We start from the raw sequence: 14850 nt of genomic DNA on the forward strand, positions 1-14850 counted from the left end.
GACGCGAGGCTCAAACTCACAAGCCGAAGTCAGATGCTTAACCGACTGAGCCACCTAGGTGCCAGAAGTGACCTTGACTTTGATGTGACAGTGAAATCCAGGAGTATAATATAATATTCAAAGCGTCCAAGGCACAACATTGCCATATCCCACTCTGTTTTCAAAAGTTCTTGCACATGACCATGAGCCCTGTGTCTGTAGTGAGAGGCAATCTAGTTTTGTACCACCATGTTTTCGGTTCTTAATATGTACCAGGCACTGTGCTAAAATGTATTATTTCAAGTAATCCTTAAAACAATACATCGGTAGGAACTATCGTTGTGTCCAAAGTTTGTAAGGCAGTATAACCAAGGTCACTGAGCAGAAAATATCACTAGGGCTGCCAAACCTCTACCACTGGGAGAGACTGAAAATATCCGTGATTCAGTTAGATGTCTCATTTGACTGCAAGTAACAGAAACTCCCAAAATATCAACTTAAACAAATTAAGTGGGTTTTTTTTTCTAGTGTGAAAAATCCAGTGGTAAGAAGTTCACGACTGGTAGATAACTACACCACACCATCTAGAACTGTGGTTTCTTCTGTCTTTCTGCTTTCCTATCCTTGGTTCGTTGTTACCTCGTGGCTACAAGATATCAACGCTACCTCCAGCATTGTATCGGCATTCCAAGCAGAAAACAGGGAAGGACAGAGGACCAAGGTACATGCTAATTTATTCCCCTCACTCCACCTTTTAAAGAGCTTTCCTGGAAGCCCCACCTCACCACATCTAAGTTCATCTCATTAGCCAGAACTACCATAGGATCAACTCGGGCTAAACATATAGAATTTGGGCTGGATCCATTTCAATCCTAAAAAATAAATAAATAAATAAATAAATAAAATGATGCCGCACTTTCCACTGTTTCTCTAGCGAACCTCTTTGCCAAAACTGCTAAGGCAGTATGCATTCTTTAAGATCAGAAGAGGGGCGCCTGGGTGGCGCAGTCGGTTAGGCGTCCAACTTCAGCCAGGTCACGATCTCGCGGTCCGGGAGTTCGAGCCCCGCGTCAGGCTCTGGGCTGATGGCTCGGAGCCTGGAGCCTGTTTCCGATTCTGTGTCTCCCTCTCTCTCTGCCCCTCCCCCGTTCATGCTCTGTCTCTCTCTGTCCCCAAAATAAATAAACGTTGAAAAAAAAAATTACAAAAAAAAAAAAAAAGATCAGAAGAGCCAGGTTTCCGAGTCGTTGGCCAGGCAGGTCCGGGCGGCCTGAGCTAGCGGTCTTGTGTCGAGATGCTTCAAAGTCTTGTTTAAAAGGTTTGGATTCCCATGAGGCCAAGTTTGCGAGGAGATTTGGGTAGGAATGGGGTTGACGGGCTTTGTTGTTTTTAAAATCAGGACTGCTGATAAAAGAAGTAAAGCTTTGAAAGCTTTGAGTCATGCACCTGCTCTAGGTCGTCATTAACCAGCTTTACCTGGAGCGCACATTGGGCGGTCGGACCGTCAGCCTGGCTGTAAATTTCTGCAAGCTCTGTGAGATGGGAATGGGCATTGCGGTACACTTGTAGAAAGTGGCATGAATACATGCACCTGGGGGAGGCACCACTGCCTGTGCCCATGTTCCTCTGTCAGCGCCCCCCGTGTGCCTGCCCTACTGTGAATAGATCTTTGTAACATAGCAGGTACAGTCAGAATCTCACCGAGCCATCTCCTCATTGGAAAACCTAAGGAACTGAAGAATGAATATCTCGATTATCATAGATGTTGGGGATCAGAGCTAGGCAGCCACACTTGTGACATTCAATCGATATCTGTTGAACAGGGGGAAAAAAGATTAGAAGAGCCACATGGTTAATATTCTTGGAAGGTTTCTACGCATGTGAAGTGTGGTTAGGTCACAGACAAGCTTCTCCTCATCGTCTTAAGGGAAACACCAAACTTCTTCAGGACAGCTGAGTCGCTCCACGAGGAGCAGCATCCAAGACTTTCATCTGCCAAAACAATCCAACTATCAAAATGCATCCACCAACTTCCCAAGTCATTCCCCAAGGATCTGGAATTTCACAAAAGGGACAGTAACAATTTCATCCAGAGGTCTTTGCACCACTGCATGTAGGAGCTAGAAAGACCCCTCTTCTTCCTCTTTCTTCTGGGAAAGAAGACCCCTCTTCTTTCAAGAAGGGACAGAAGAGCTTACACTTCCAAGGAAACAAGATACTGTTAAATCAGTTTACATATGTACCTAGTGGGCTGACCCCAATGTGTGGGTTAATAAGGCTGAGTGGTAGCATCTCGCATTGGGGTGGTACATTTGCTATGATTGATGAGCCAATATTTACACATTATTATTAACTGAAGTCCATACTTTACATTAGGATTCATTCTTTGTGTAGTACATTCTATGGGTTTGAACAATGTATAATGACATATATCCACCATTATAGTATCATACAGAGTAGTTTAACTGCCCTAAAAATCCCCTGTGTTCCATCTGACTCCTCCCCCCTCCCCCAAACCCTTGACAACCATTTTGCTGTCTCCATAGTTTTGCCTTTTTCAGAATGTCACACAGTTGGAGTCAGTATGTAGCCTTCTCAGATTGACTTTCTTGACTTAGCAATATGCACTTAAGTTTTTTCTGTCTTTTCATGGCTTAATAGCTCATTTCTTTTTATCACTGAATATATTCTACTGTCTATATGCACCACAGTTTGCTTATCCATTCAACTACTGAAGGATATCTTGCTTGCTTCTACTTTTTGGCAATTATGAATAAAGCTGCTATAAACACCCGTGTGCAGGTTATTATATGAACATAAGTTTTCAACTTCTTTGGGGAAACGCCAAGGAGCACAATTGCTGGGTTGTATGCTAAGAGTATATTAGTTTTATAAGAAACTGTCAAACTGACTTCCAAAATTGCCGTACCATTTTGCATTGCAACCAGCAATAAATGAGAGTTTCTATCGCTCCACATTCTGGCCAGCCCTTGGTCCTGTCAATGTCGGTAGTTTATAGCTCGTTCATCCAATAAATATTCGATCTGCACCTAATTAATGCCATACACAGAGACACTCAGTCTCTTAAGTTGCTTGGAGTTCAGAATACCTGTAGGTTGAAAGTGGAAAGTTTTGAAAAGTTCCGCCTCCTTTTGATCAATAGTTCTTAAACTTTAGTTGGCCTCTGAATCACTTGGAGAGCTTGTTAAAACATAGATTGTAACGGGCAAAGGAGGGAGGCAGGGCTCACCTCCAGAGTTTCCGATTCAGTAGATCTGGGATGGGACCCAAGAATTTGTGTTTCTAACAAGTTTCTGGATGCTGTTGCTGCTGCTGTTGGTCCAGGGACCACACCTTGAGCATCACTGCTTCTCACGTGGAAGAAAACTGTCAAATGGGACGGCCACACCCACCTTGGGCATCAGAAAAAACCCTGCCAAACGGGACAACTACAACCTTCACATTAGGCTCTGTTTTAGGACTTCTGAGAGGCACCTAACCCATGGGAAAGTTCATGACATCTATGTTTCCTCTGCTTTTAAAAGATCTCAAGCCTCTCTGAAGGGGTTTAGTTTAATTCCTATAGGAGAACAGAACAGAAAACCATTTGTTAGGTGCATTGTCACTGTCTAAGGGAGCAGCTCTATAGTGGGGAAGCCTAGCATGAAGATCCCTTCTGGAACATCAGGCAGATGTTGTTGTCAGAGGCTGTGCTAATGCATTTTGATGAGCATGACTCATGTTGGGTTGGTTTTTTTTTTTTTTGGTTTGTTTTTGTTTTTGTTTTTGCAGCAGCAGATGCCTCCTCATGCTAGAGCTTGTGCTGAGCTACCAAATACCAGGTGGCCCCAAGACCCTGATTGTTTATGGTTTACTTCGCAAAAGCAATGTCATCTGCAGGACATGCCTGACTATTACCCCCAGAGCCAGGCCATTCCACAGTTCCTTCTACCCTTTACAAGTTACATTAAATACAGCCTCTTCTGCACCTCTGGCCTAGGAACCAGCTGCTATTCCAAGGCAATGTTACCCTAGGAAAGACACTAGCTGTCATTACTATTTTGTTTGCCAGCGTTTTCTAGGCCTGACTGTGCCGCCTGTCTTCTCCTTAGTCTTCCCGAAGGCCTCTTCCTGTTAGCATCACCATCCCCAATTTGCAGATGAAGAAACTGAGGTTGAGGTTCAGTGCAGTTGAGACACTCACTCCAGGTCATACAGCTAATAAGTGGCAGAGCCAGAATTCAAACTCAGGTCAGGCTAATATTACAGACCCTCATATGGAAGGGTAGATATGAGCAGAGCTACTAAGATATGGACCTACAAGACAGGAGATAAAGTCTAGAATCAAGAACAAAGATGTTTGTGATACATATCTCCAGTTGGAAGTCTCCTTCCACCTTCAAGTTACCATGGAGCTCTATTCATACCCCTTAGGCAGCATCTCTCTTGGACCATGGATTAATAGAATTATTTGTATTTCATTTGTCTCATCTGATCCAGTCTTGTCCAAAGTTGGCACTGGGAAAAAAGCGTACGTTTAGGAAAAGGGCGGATGGATGAAAACCAGTCAAACTGAGCATATCTAGCACCTAGATCTTGGTTTCTTAAACTGTACTCCAATATAAGGATCCAGTGATCCTCGGAGAAATGGCTGATTCTAGGACTGGAGCAGAAAATATACAAGATGAACCTGAGACATATTGTAGTGCCAGAAACTAAGGAAGCGCTCCCCCAGAAAAGAAGAAAAACCACCTCACAATGAAGGGGGGTTTGTCAAAGGGACACAGGATCCAATGGGAAAAGTTTCCATTGATTAAAACTAGAGCAATTTGAACAACAAAATAAAGTATTATTGGATTATAATCCAAAAAATAAAATCAATATCCATGAGCTCGTAGTGATATTAATAACTGATTGAATAAATAGAAAGAACAGACAAATCGCCAAAGCAGAAGAATCTCCTATCAATTGTGTAGATATTCCAACTCTCAAGGCTGTAGGGCATAACTTCCTACTCCTTAAGAGTGGGCTTTACATAGTGACTTCCTTCCAGAGAGGACAACATGGAGAGAGAGGGGAAAAAATAACTTTACGGTGAAATCTGACAAATACTCTCCCAGCCAGGTGATTGAGGTCAACACCAACAAGATAAGTCAAGTCAATGCTACGTGCCCTGGATACGACTTGGTAAAAATGACACTTCGCCTTTGTGTTCTTCCTCCCCAAAGCCCACGGTCCCAGTCTAATCGTGAGAAAAAAACATCAGGTAAATTCCAATTGAGGAGCATTCTACAAAATAACTGACAAGTATTCTCAAAACTGTCAAGGTCATCAAAAACCAAGGAAGTTTGAGAAACTGTCACAGCCAAGAAGAGCCTAGGGAGACACAACGACTAAATGTGGTATCCTGGATTGAATCCTGGAAGAGAAAAAAAAGACATCAGAAAAAAAATCCAGAAAATCTTAATAAAGTATAGGCTTTAATTATTAATAGTCTATCCATATTGGTTTATTAATTGTAACAAATGTATCATATTAACAAAAGATGTTAATAAGAGACAGAAGTGGGTGTGGGGTATATGGGACCTCTCTGTCCAATCTTTACAATTTCTCTGTAAATCTAAAACTACTTTAAAACATAAAGTTTATGTTTTGAGAAGGCCAAATCATGCCATTAAGTAGGTGGGATTCCAGATTGATTATTGTATGTAGGCAGACGTGGGGAGCCATATAGAAAATGGAAAGCACAACAAAGCTACTTACAGTTCTCGACATGAATGGTCTTCCCATTAAGGATGCATTTTATTCGTGGATTGTTATTCTAATAATGATGTTTATATTCTCGTGGCCATATTGAATCAATCCATTAGCTGCATGGTATAGGATAGCACAACTATTCAAATGCATGGATTTTTCCTTAGAAGGAACCAGGATAGCTTAATAAAGAGTGTCCATCTAGTTTCACAAGACCATTCCAGAGGAGGAATTCTGGAAGGTATTGTTCCCTTCTTCGTGGCTTTCAAAGGGCTTCTAGTTCCATTTCTAACCTCTATCAGAATCCCTACACTGCCCCAGGCAGTCACAGCAGGTAGATGGCCAAGCACAAGGGTTTCTAATAAAGGTCTACACTTGCCTTATCTGTGTTTTTTTTTAATTTTTTTTTAATGTTTATTTATTTTTGAGACAGGGAGAGACAGCATGAACGGGGGAGGGTCAGAGAGAGAGGGAGACACAGAATCTGAAACAGGCTCCAGGCTCTGAGCTGTCAGCACAGAGCCTGATGTGGGGCTCGAACTCATGGACCACGAGATCATGACCGGAGCTGAAGTCGGATGCTTAACCGACTGAGCCACCCAGGCGCCCTGCCTTATCTGTGTTTTGATGATCATGGCTTATCACACTCAAGCAACTATAGAGTTCAGGTGAAAACATGCCCTACAGTAGGTGGTCAAGGCAATCAGCCAGAATTCCCATACCTCCGTGAGTTCCAGATTTGACAGCAAGGAGTCAGTCCTATTTCTAATGAGGCAGTGTGTGGGTGAAACCCATCCTTCCTCCTTGCCTTGCACTGATCACAGAGAAACTGACCCCTGCAGATTGTGTTTTCCAGGGTTCCAGGCGAGTTTAGCAAAGGGGCAGCATTGGCAGGAGATTGAAGAGTGGGAAGAAGGGAGAAATCAGAGTATCTCTCCCCTTCTCTCTCTGCCTCACGGGGCATCTCAGCGAGGACTGCATCTCCTGCCCGGCTCCCAGTGCCCACCAGCCATGCCCACTAGGGTTGTTGGGTGACCAGACTCTCAGCTCTGGTCACACCCCTCCTCCCTCTGACTCCCCAGTCTAAGGAATTAGTGGCTTCCCACTGTTGCTGACTTCTGGATTCCTTCGCTGCCCTCTGTTTGGCTTCTTGGAGATTTCATCAGCTGCTTAACCAATTTCCTCTATTAAATATCCTCTATTTAAGATACTTTGAGTGAATTTTGATTTCTGGATTAAACTCTGCAATGTCTTAAGACCTGAGTTGTTTTCATTCCCATCCAGATCAAGAAAAGGACACACACATGCATCCCCTCACACTCACACACGTATGCTTTGAAAGCGCTTTGCATATTTTCTCCTTATTTTATATCATAACAGTTAGTGTTTATTAGGAGCAAGTTGCTGAGCAAGGTGGATCCCTATTTCTATGACCGAGTAGGGAAGTCTTAAGGGGACCGGAGAGAATGATCCAGAGAAGCTCAGCTGAACTTCATATGACCTTCAGGCCCGACAGCACCAGCAAAATCATTATATGAATCTCCTCTAAAACAAATTTTTTGGCTACACACTTTGAAGGCTCTCCATGCCCACACAGTGAAAGAAGCAATGACCTTTGCTCACTATGATGTGTCATGGGTCATCCTGGTATCTCTAGGTTAACTAGACGAACTACAAAGAGAGCTTCCTCGATGGCTAAATGATGCCAATGTTCATAAAAAGAAAGATATTGTGGCTGTCAATTAATATTGGCATCTGCATCTGGTCTAACTGACTCCATGTGGTCCCTAGATGCAGTGGCTTAGGGCATTTAGAGAGCTAGGGTGGTTTTATAGTAACTAAGAACTATTTGGTTTAAGGTCCACTTGTTACTTTGGGAGTGGGTTTGCTTTTACTGCTGTCCAATGTAATAGATTTTGCCTAAGTTACCCAGATAGTTTTAAACTAGGAAGTTTAAAACTAAAAACTTCACTTGATCCTAAAATAAAGCAATTTGGATCCACCCAAATTTATCCAAAAATGATCAGTACTCCGACTCCTTGCTACACTGATCTAATATCAGTGTCCTTTCAGCAACAGACATCAGTCCAGATTTATGCACAGTGTAAATTCCAGAAAGCATTATCATTGAGGACCGGGCACCTCTTGAGTGATCAAACACACAGGAATCAGTATATGAATACACAAGTACATATATATTCATGGAAGATTTTAAACAGTTTCACTAAATTGCTTTTTTATCACTTAAAAATTGTTGGCCTCGGAAAAATGAGAAGTTCAACAAAGTGGGTTTTATTATTTTTTTCTTTTGCTTTTATCAACAGGCTGCAATCACACATATTGAAGGATACATTCTTCCCAGAAGACACAGAGAAGCAGCTTCTTAGAAATACTGTTGGTAGGCAGATGATAACCATAACTGCAAAAGGACAAGACACATGTATCAATCGGCAAGAGCAAAGGCTTAAAGTAGCCCCTGTCTTTAGCAGTTCAAACTTTCCCTACAGTAAGTAGGCACGCGAAACAAATTCACATGGCCATCAGCAAAACGAAGCCAGTCTTACTCTCCACCGCCACGAGGTGCTGCGATGGATTAAAAATATGTGAAGGATTTTTTATAGCCAATGGCTCACAACTTTGGGGTGTATCAGGATTGCCTGGCAGGTCGCTATGAAGCAAATTCTTGGCTCTAGTTCGCACATACTTGGTAGGTGATTAGGAGACCAAAAATCCGCCATTGAACTAGATCCCCTCGATTCTAATGCAGAAGAGTCTCTAGATCATGTTTTGAGAAATGCCAGACGGGGCACCACTCAGGAAAAGGCACAGCCCCACCCCCAAAGACAAATAAGTTTGGTAGATTTCACTTTTTAACTTGACAGGTGCCACCAGCCGTACCATAGTGGGATTAGCTGATTGAGGGCAAGTCCCTTAGGGCGGGGCCAAAACGTTCCTCACTTGGTCCCTGCATGGTGGCTCCTCCATGTCTTTGCTATTATGAAACTCCTGTGGGGACACCTGATGTCCTTCATGCACTTTCATTCCGTGTGCTCTTTTCCAAGGAGGGAAAAGCCATCCGGACAACAAATCACTGCCTTCCTCACCAGAACCCCTGGGGAGACCCCACAAATGTTATTCAAAGTGTGGCTGGCACCCCGCCCAGGCCCAGAGGTACTCATCTAGCTGGTGCCTGGACAGGGTTTGGAGTCTGGGCCAAATCTGGAACGGGATTCTGAAAGCCAATATTGGATCATTTATGATTGAGACCTGCCAAATCATGTGTCAGGAATGTCTCATTCCTTCCCCATGAAGAGCGGCAGTGTTTAAGGAAAAAAACACAGCTCTGGAAATGGAGACGCTCTATGCATTATCCTTATTCATTAAAACTGGAACAAAACCCCAGGAAATGCAGGAAACACCTCCCGTCACCTCCACTTCCCTTTTTTCCCCTGGTTATTTGATATAAAGTGCTGCTGAAGCTATTCTGCAAGGACATACCACACGGAGGCATCTGCCGGGCCACCGTCCCCTTTCTTCTTGTCCAGCCTGATGCGAGGCGGTGAGAGGAGAGGTGTGGGGGTGGCAAATTAAACAAAACCTTTAAAAACCAAGACTCTGGCTGGGACTTCCACCACCCAGATTACCAAGTGGAGAGGCATTTTATTTTGCTAAATGAAAGAGCTAGTTTATATCTTCCCCGGATCATTTTCTAACCTAACTGCAGTGGAAACATTCTCAGAAAGAAAGACTTCCTTGTGTGTTTGCCCTTTATGTTGCCACGGGTCGTCCCACACGTACAAGTTGGGCGGTGATCTGCTTCTGCTTGGGGACCAGGCCAGCCAGCAGGCTCCTTGGGTCTCGTTAGGTCGCAGTCGACTCCACGTTTAAAGGCAGTACCTCCCAGACGCGGCCCAACTCTGGAAAGCATTTGCTTCTCAGTTTGCTTCTACCCACGTGACGGCTGGCAAGTTTCTGGGCCGTTCTGAGCCTCCTTTTCTCCACTGATAAAATAGGCATAGATAATTCCTCAGAGAATGCGAAGGGGAACTCAGCGAGAGAGGCACAGCAAAGGGATGGCCCTTCCTTTTCCTTTGGCCTTTTTGCGGTGGGCGGGGACAGATCCGGGGATGGGAGGGAAGCGTGGCCGTTGGCTTGCTCCTCAGAAAATCTCTTCATTCGTGAAACTTTAGGGTGTCCTCCTTTTGCCCACATTTGTAGTGACGCGTTAGCCGCCTATCTGCAGAGATCTAACGATCTCGATCGGAGCGCTCTACACACAGTCCAGAGCTGACCTTCCATGCAGCGTCTTTGATGGCACTGATGATGAAACTGTTTCCTGCACAGAGGAATGTAAGTCTCTTGGCTCTCGCTGACTGTGACCTAATTTCACAGAAACAGTTCTTATACGTATTTTCGGTGCAAATAAAAAGCGACCTTTAAAATAGTCACAAATGGGACTCTAAGGGCGTCTACACCACCTCTGAAAGCACGTGAATGTCCGTGAGTACTTGTGGGCAGAACAAAGTTTCCAAAGAGAGCCTCGATAGCTGCACGTCCTGTGAAAATATAATGGGAGCCATGTATGTCATTTAAAACTTTCTAGTAGCTGCACTACAAAAGGAATTAAATTAATTCTAATCACCTATTTAGTTTAACCCAATATGTCCAAAATATTATGGTGTGAACATGTAATCAATATAAAAAATTATGAGATAGCTTACATTCTTTTCTCTCTCTCTTTTTTTTTTTAACCAAGTTCACATTCAGACTCGCCTTATTTCAGGTGCTCCAAGGCCACGTGTGGCCAGTGGCTCCTATCCTGGACAATGCATATTGATAGCTTTTTCAGATTTTCACATCTCATTAATAATAAGTAGCGTTAATAACGTAACAGTGAACAGTGAGAGAATAGCGTTGAAATCTTCCGAAACCAAGTTCTTGGTCGTCCCAATAACAATTCAAAGGTCTCCTTATGAGCTCAAAAAGACTTGCAGGTAAATTATCTCATCAGGCCCTCCTAACGACCCATGACGTGGACAGGGCAGATGTCATTTCCTAATATTATAGCCGAGCAAGCTAAGGCTTAAAAATATTAAGTAAGTGGCCCAAAGTTCAACAGCTAGAGGTTGGTGGGTTGGGAACTTGAACTGGGCCTCGGGACTCTAAATCTCTGGGTCTGGACGAGAAAGAGGCAGCTGCCGCCCTCTGTGATCACATCGCTACCAGGGCAACTCTTGTTTGCATCCCGCACCGAATAATAAGGTCCAGGAGGACAGACTTTGACAGGCCTCCTGTCCACCAACAACACCTAACACGGTGCTTGGCACGGCGCAGGTACATGGCTCCTGCTTGGTGGATTCAATTCAACTGGACCAAAAGAGTGATCCACACCAGATGCCCTCACAGTCATCGCCAAACCTCCCCGTCTCTGGAACTTTCGGTGAAGCCAAAACCACAAAAACCACCTACATGCTGAGCTCCTGAGTCGCCTTTGTTCAGCCTTTGGGGGCCGCTCCTTCCCCAGCACACAAAATATATCTTAGGAGTTTGTGTCTGGGCGAATAACCTTCATCATGGCTCTGTTTCAATGCTCACTTAGGGGCTTTTTAATGGAAATGTACACCATCGGTGGAAAACGCGCTCTGAAAGTAGACTCAGTCTGACTCGGGACTTGGATGCTAACCTCTACCCACCCAAGACCACCCAGAGGAGCCCCGGGACCACCTTGTGAGCCTGGTGAAGATGTAGTATGGGGGAAACACCCCCTTGCCCCTTCACCTTGCCAGCTGGATCGCGGTGAATCACACAGACCTGGGAGAGCGGTAAAATCCCTGACGAGCGATGTCAGAGGATGGCTTGAAACCTTGATGGAGACGCAGGTCTGTTCCCCGCTGCCTCCGTCCCGCGCTCCAGCTGTTCCCTGGCGTGCTTCTCTTCCCCTCTGTCAGCACCGGTCTCCTTCACTGAAGCTCTCTCGCCTCCCTGTGTGGCGGCCTGGCATCCCACATCTGGCTGCCATGCCAGGATTTCATGGAGAGCCTGGGCCAGGGGCTGAGAGCTGCTATCTCCTCATGGGTGTTAGGAGGCTGGAGCAAGGCAGAAATCCAGGACTGACGCTTTTCTGCCCCATGCCCTCACAGGCTGCTTCTTGCCAGCTTGCCACTAGGCACCAGAGAGGACGTTGGTACAGGGGGTACAAGCAAAAGCTTATTCTGCACTTTTTACGCACACCTTAAATTGGACTGGCAAACATTCCCATAGCCCAGGACCCCGCCTGCGCCCCTACACGTGCAATCTGGGGTCCAGCTATTTCTGTCAAATGTGTCATGTTTTTGTAAGGCTGCTCCGTGAATTAGTTTCTCTGGAGAAGACCCAAAACTGTATTCACATTTTGGTTGAAATAAGAATCATTTCGAAAGCTTTGTTAAATGAGCAAACGGAGCTTAGTGCTGTGAAACATTCAGGATTCACCTGGTTCATAGCCAAGTGCCTCCCATCCCTGCACGCTGGAGTTCCAGGTACTGGAGACACAAGGTGACTCAATCATAGAGTGTCTTATAGAGTTTACAGTCTAGTGGGTGGGAGGTGGGGGTGGGTAACGAACGGACAGAAGGCAAACAGGAAAACAAATCAAACAGATCATTCTAATAATCCTAAATGCTATGAAGACATTCAAACAGGGTAACAGGGCACAGAATTATGCTGGGATGGGGAAGTCCACTTAGAAAGGTGGTCTGGAAGGCTTTCCAGAAGAGGTAACGTTGGGACCGTGGAATGAATAGCAAGGAGCAGCCGGCCACATGGAGGTCCAGGGAAGAGCGTGTTAAGGAGAAGAACAGCCAAGGCAGAGTGAGCTTGGCGGGATGGGAGAGGCCAACGTGGCCGGAGAGTGGTGAGTGAGGGGAGGGGAAAGTAAGAAGGAATGATGTTGGGAGTCATTAGGGGCCCTACGGTGACAGGTATGGATTTTACTCGAGGCCTCAGGCAAAGCCATGGGAGGGCACAGAGCAGGGGAGTAATGTGAATCGTGAGTAATGTCGCTTAGGCTTTCCGAGGTTCACAACGGCTTCTGCTGGGGATGGATGGGGGAAGGGGCCAGAAGGAAAGCAGAGGGTTGCGGTGGCCTCTTTCAAGGACATCCCAGTCTAGAGAAGGAGCAGGCACAAAATACCTAGGACTCAGGTCGGGGGGAGCCAACAGAGCTTTAAACCGAGGCCGAGACAGCAGCCAATGGTGCTCGCTGAGGGGACGGTGTTGCAGCAGGGCCAAACCTCCGGCTTCGTGTAGGCCACATCTTGGGTTCCGTCCCTGACGCTAAGGGCCGTTAGACTGCTTATTCTCAGATCATTCCGCGAGAAAGAGAAAATTTTATCTTGTTTAAATCTCTTCCTGAAGTGGGAGTCCCTTTTCCTTTTGTCTCCCTCCGGACCCCTGGCACAGGCTACGTGCGGAATTGGCCCAAACGGAAGCAATACATACCAGTCTGACCCCAGGAAGAGAAGACATCGAGAAAGCTGATGGATGGGGAACCAGCCTTTGTCTTGCAGCCCAAACCTCCAGATGCTGGTGGAGACTTTGTAGGAAGACCCGGCCAGAATCTTCTGCCAGTCGGTTCTAGGGCACTGATCAGATACGCAGCACCTGGTGTGAGGAGCCCCGCCTGCCCTCATCCCCACAGAGGGGGAAGGGCAGGGAAATAAAGAGGAACCAGGAGAGGAAACACATGTCCACTCATGTGAAGGAAGCGACAGCAGCTGGTACAGGAGAGCGGCCGTTACCTTAGAGGAGGCAGGCTCCTTGTTCCAAAACTGTATTTAAGATTGGGTTGGAGGGGGGAGTGCTCCTTTGTAAAAATAACTAGCTTCTGAAGGCGACGGGAAAACTGGGAGGCAGGTGGTAAGCGTAGGCCCCAGTGGAAAACATATCCCACCATCAGAAATCGCCCAAGAGGGGCAGACACTAGACTGAGGAGAAATGGCGATGGCAAATGACAAAGAAACCCTTCTGTGGTGACCTCTACAGAGTCAAAGAACCACCATTATGGGATGCGGCCCGAGCTTGAACGTCCCTCTGGGGAGGCCCAGCACTCCTCAAGACTATGCAGGAGTACATATTGGGGATCTTAGAAGCACACATCAACATATGGAGTGGAAAAGTACCAGTCTTAACAGTTGCCCCATAGGTCATTTCTAGGTATTTCCTCAGCAGGCTGGTCTGCCCCACCCACCACAGGGAAGGGGAGAGGCTGGAGATAAGCGAGCTCCACGCCAGGGCGTGGTCCTGCACAGCAAAGCCGCAGAAGCTGGAGGCGTTCGTGCCTTCTCTTCTCTCTCCTGGAAGCCTCTCTTAACACCTAGGTCTTCTCTACCTTGTACCCTTCTTAACTGCCTCAAGGCATCCAATGAGGCCATGCTCCAACCCCCTTCTACAACATTCGTTCAGAGCCTTCCCCTGAACTCCCACACCCCACACCACGAAGGCACGCCAATGGTACTGCATGTCTGGAAAGGCAGCCTATTCAAAGCAGTTCACTCAAAGCCATGAAAAGTCCAGAGAAACTCCACCTTCCCAGGGCTATTTACAATTTAAGATAGAACCCCAGGGGTGCCTGGTTGGCTCAGTCTCTGTCAAACTTCGGCTCCACGTCATGATTTCACCGTGCGTGAGTTCAAGCCCCACGTCGGGCCGTCTGCTGTCGGTGCAGAGCCCGCTTCCTATCCTCTGTCCCCCTCTCTCTCTGCCCCTCACCCACATTGCATCTCTCTCTCTCTCTCTCTCTCAAAACTAAACATTTTTTTAAAAACTTTACAAAACATAAAATTAAAAAATCTTTAAAGTAGAACCCTAGGGGCACCTGGGTAGCTCCGTCGGTTAAGTGTTGGACAGTCGGTTAAGGGTTGGACTTTGGTTCAGCTCACAATCTCACAGTTTGTGAGTTCAAGCCCCACATCAGGGTCTCTGCTGTCAGCACAAAGCCGCTTGGGATCCTCTGTCTCCCTCTCTCTCTGACCTCACCCGGTGTGCGCGTGCTCTGGTGCTCTCTCTCTTTCTCTCTCTCTCTCTCTCAAAAATAAACATGTAAAAAATAAATAAATAAAATAGAAGCCCAGAGAACAC

General features: G+C 45.9%; 1 protein-coding gene and 1 long non-coding RNA gene across 2 annotated transcripts; one reads left to right on the top strand and one right to left on the bottom strand.

The window, feature by feature from the left end:
- The first annotated feature begins 1273 nt into the window (after nucleotides 1-1273).
- Nucleotides 1274-1445, top strand: LOC122491208 (ATP synthase subunit ATP5MJ, mitochondrial-like). The gene is given in 2 exon segments (XM_043593670.1): nucleotides 1274-1317; nucleotides 1319-1445. Coding segments are annotated over 2 exon segments (171 nt in total).
- Nucleotides 1446-8002: 6557 nt separating this feature from the next.
- LOC122491209 lies at nucleotides 8003-14299 on the bottom strand. Its single transcript, XR_006299301.1, has 2 exons — nucleotides 11545-14299; nucleotides 8003-10289 (listed from the first exon to the last, which is right to left on the bottom strand). It is a non-coding gene; the product is annotated as an uncharacterized LOC122491209 (long non-coding RNA).
- Nucleotides 14300-14850: the final 551 nt, after the last annotated feature.

The sequence above is a fragment of the Prionailurus bengalensis genome, chromosome C2 (genome assembly GCF_016509475.1).
Source record: "Prionailurus bengalensis isolate Pbe53 chromosome C2, Fcat_Pben_1.1_paternal_pri, whole genome shotgun sequence".
NCBI classification, from domain to species: domain Eukaryota; kingdom Metazoa; phylum Chordata; class Mammalia; order Carnivora; family Felidae; genus Prionailurus; species Prionailurus bengalensis.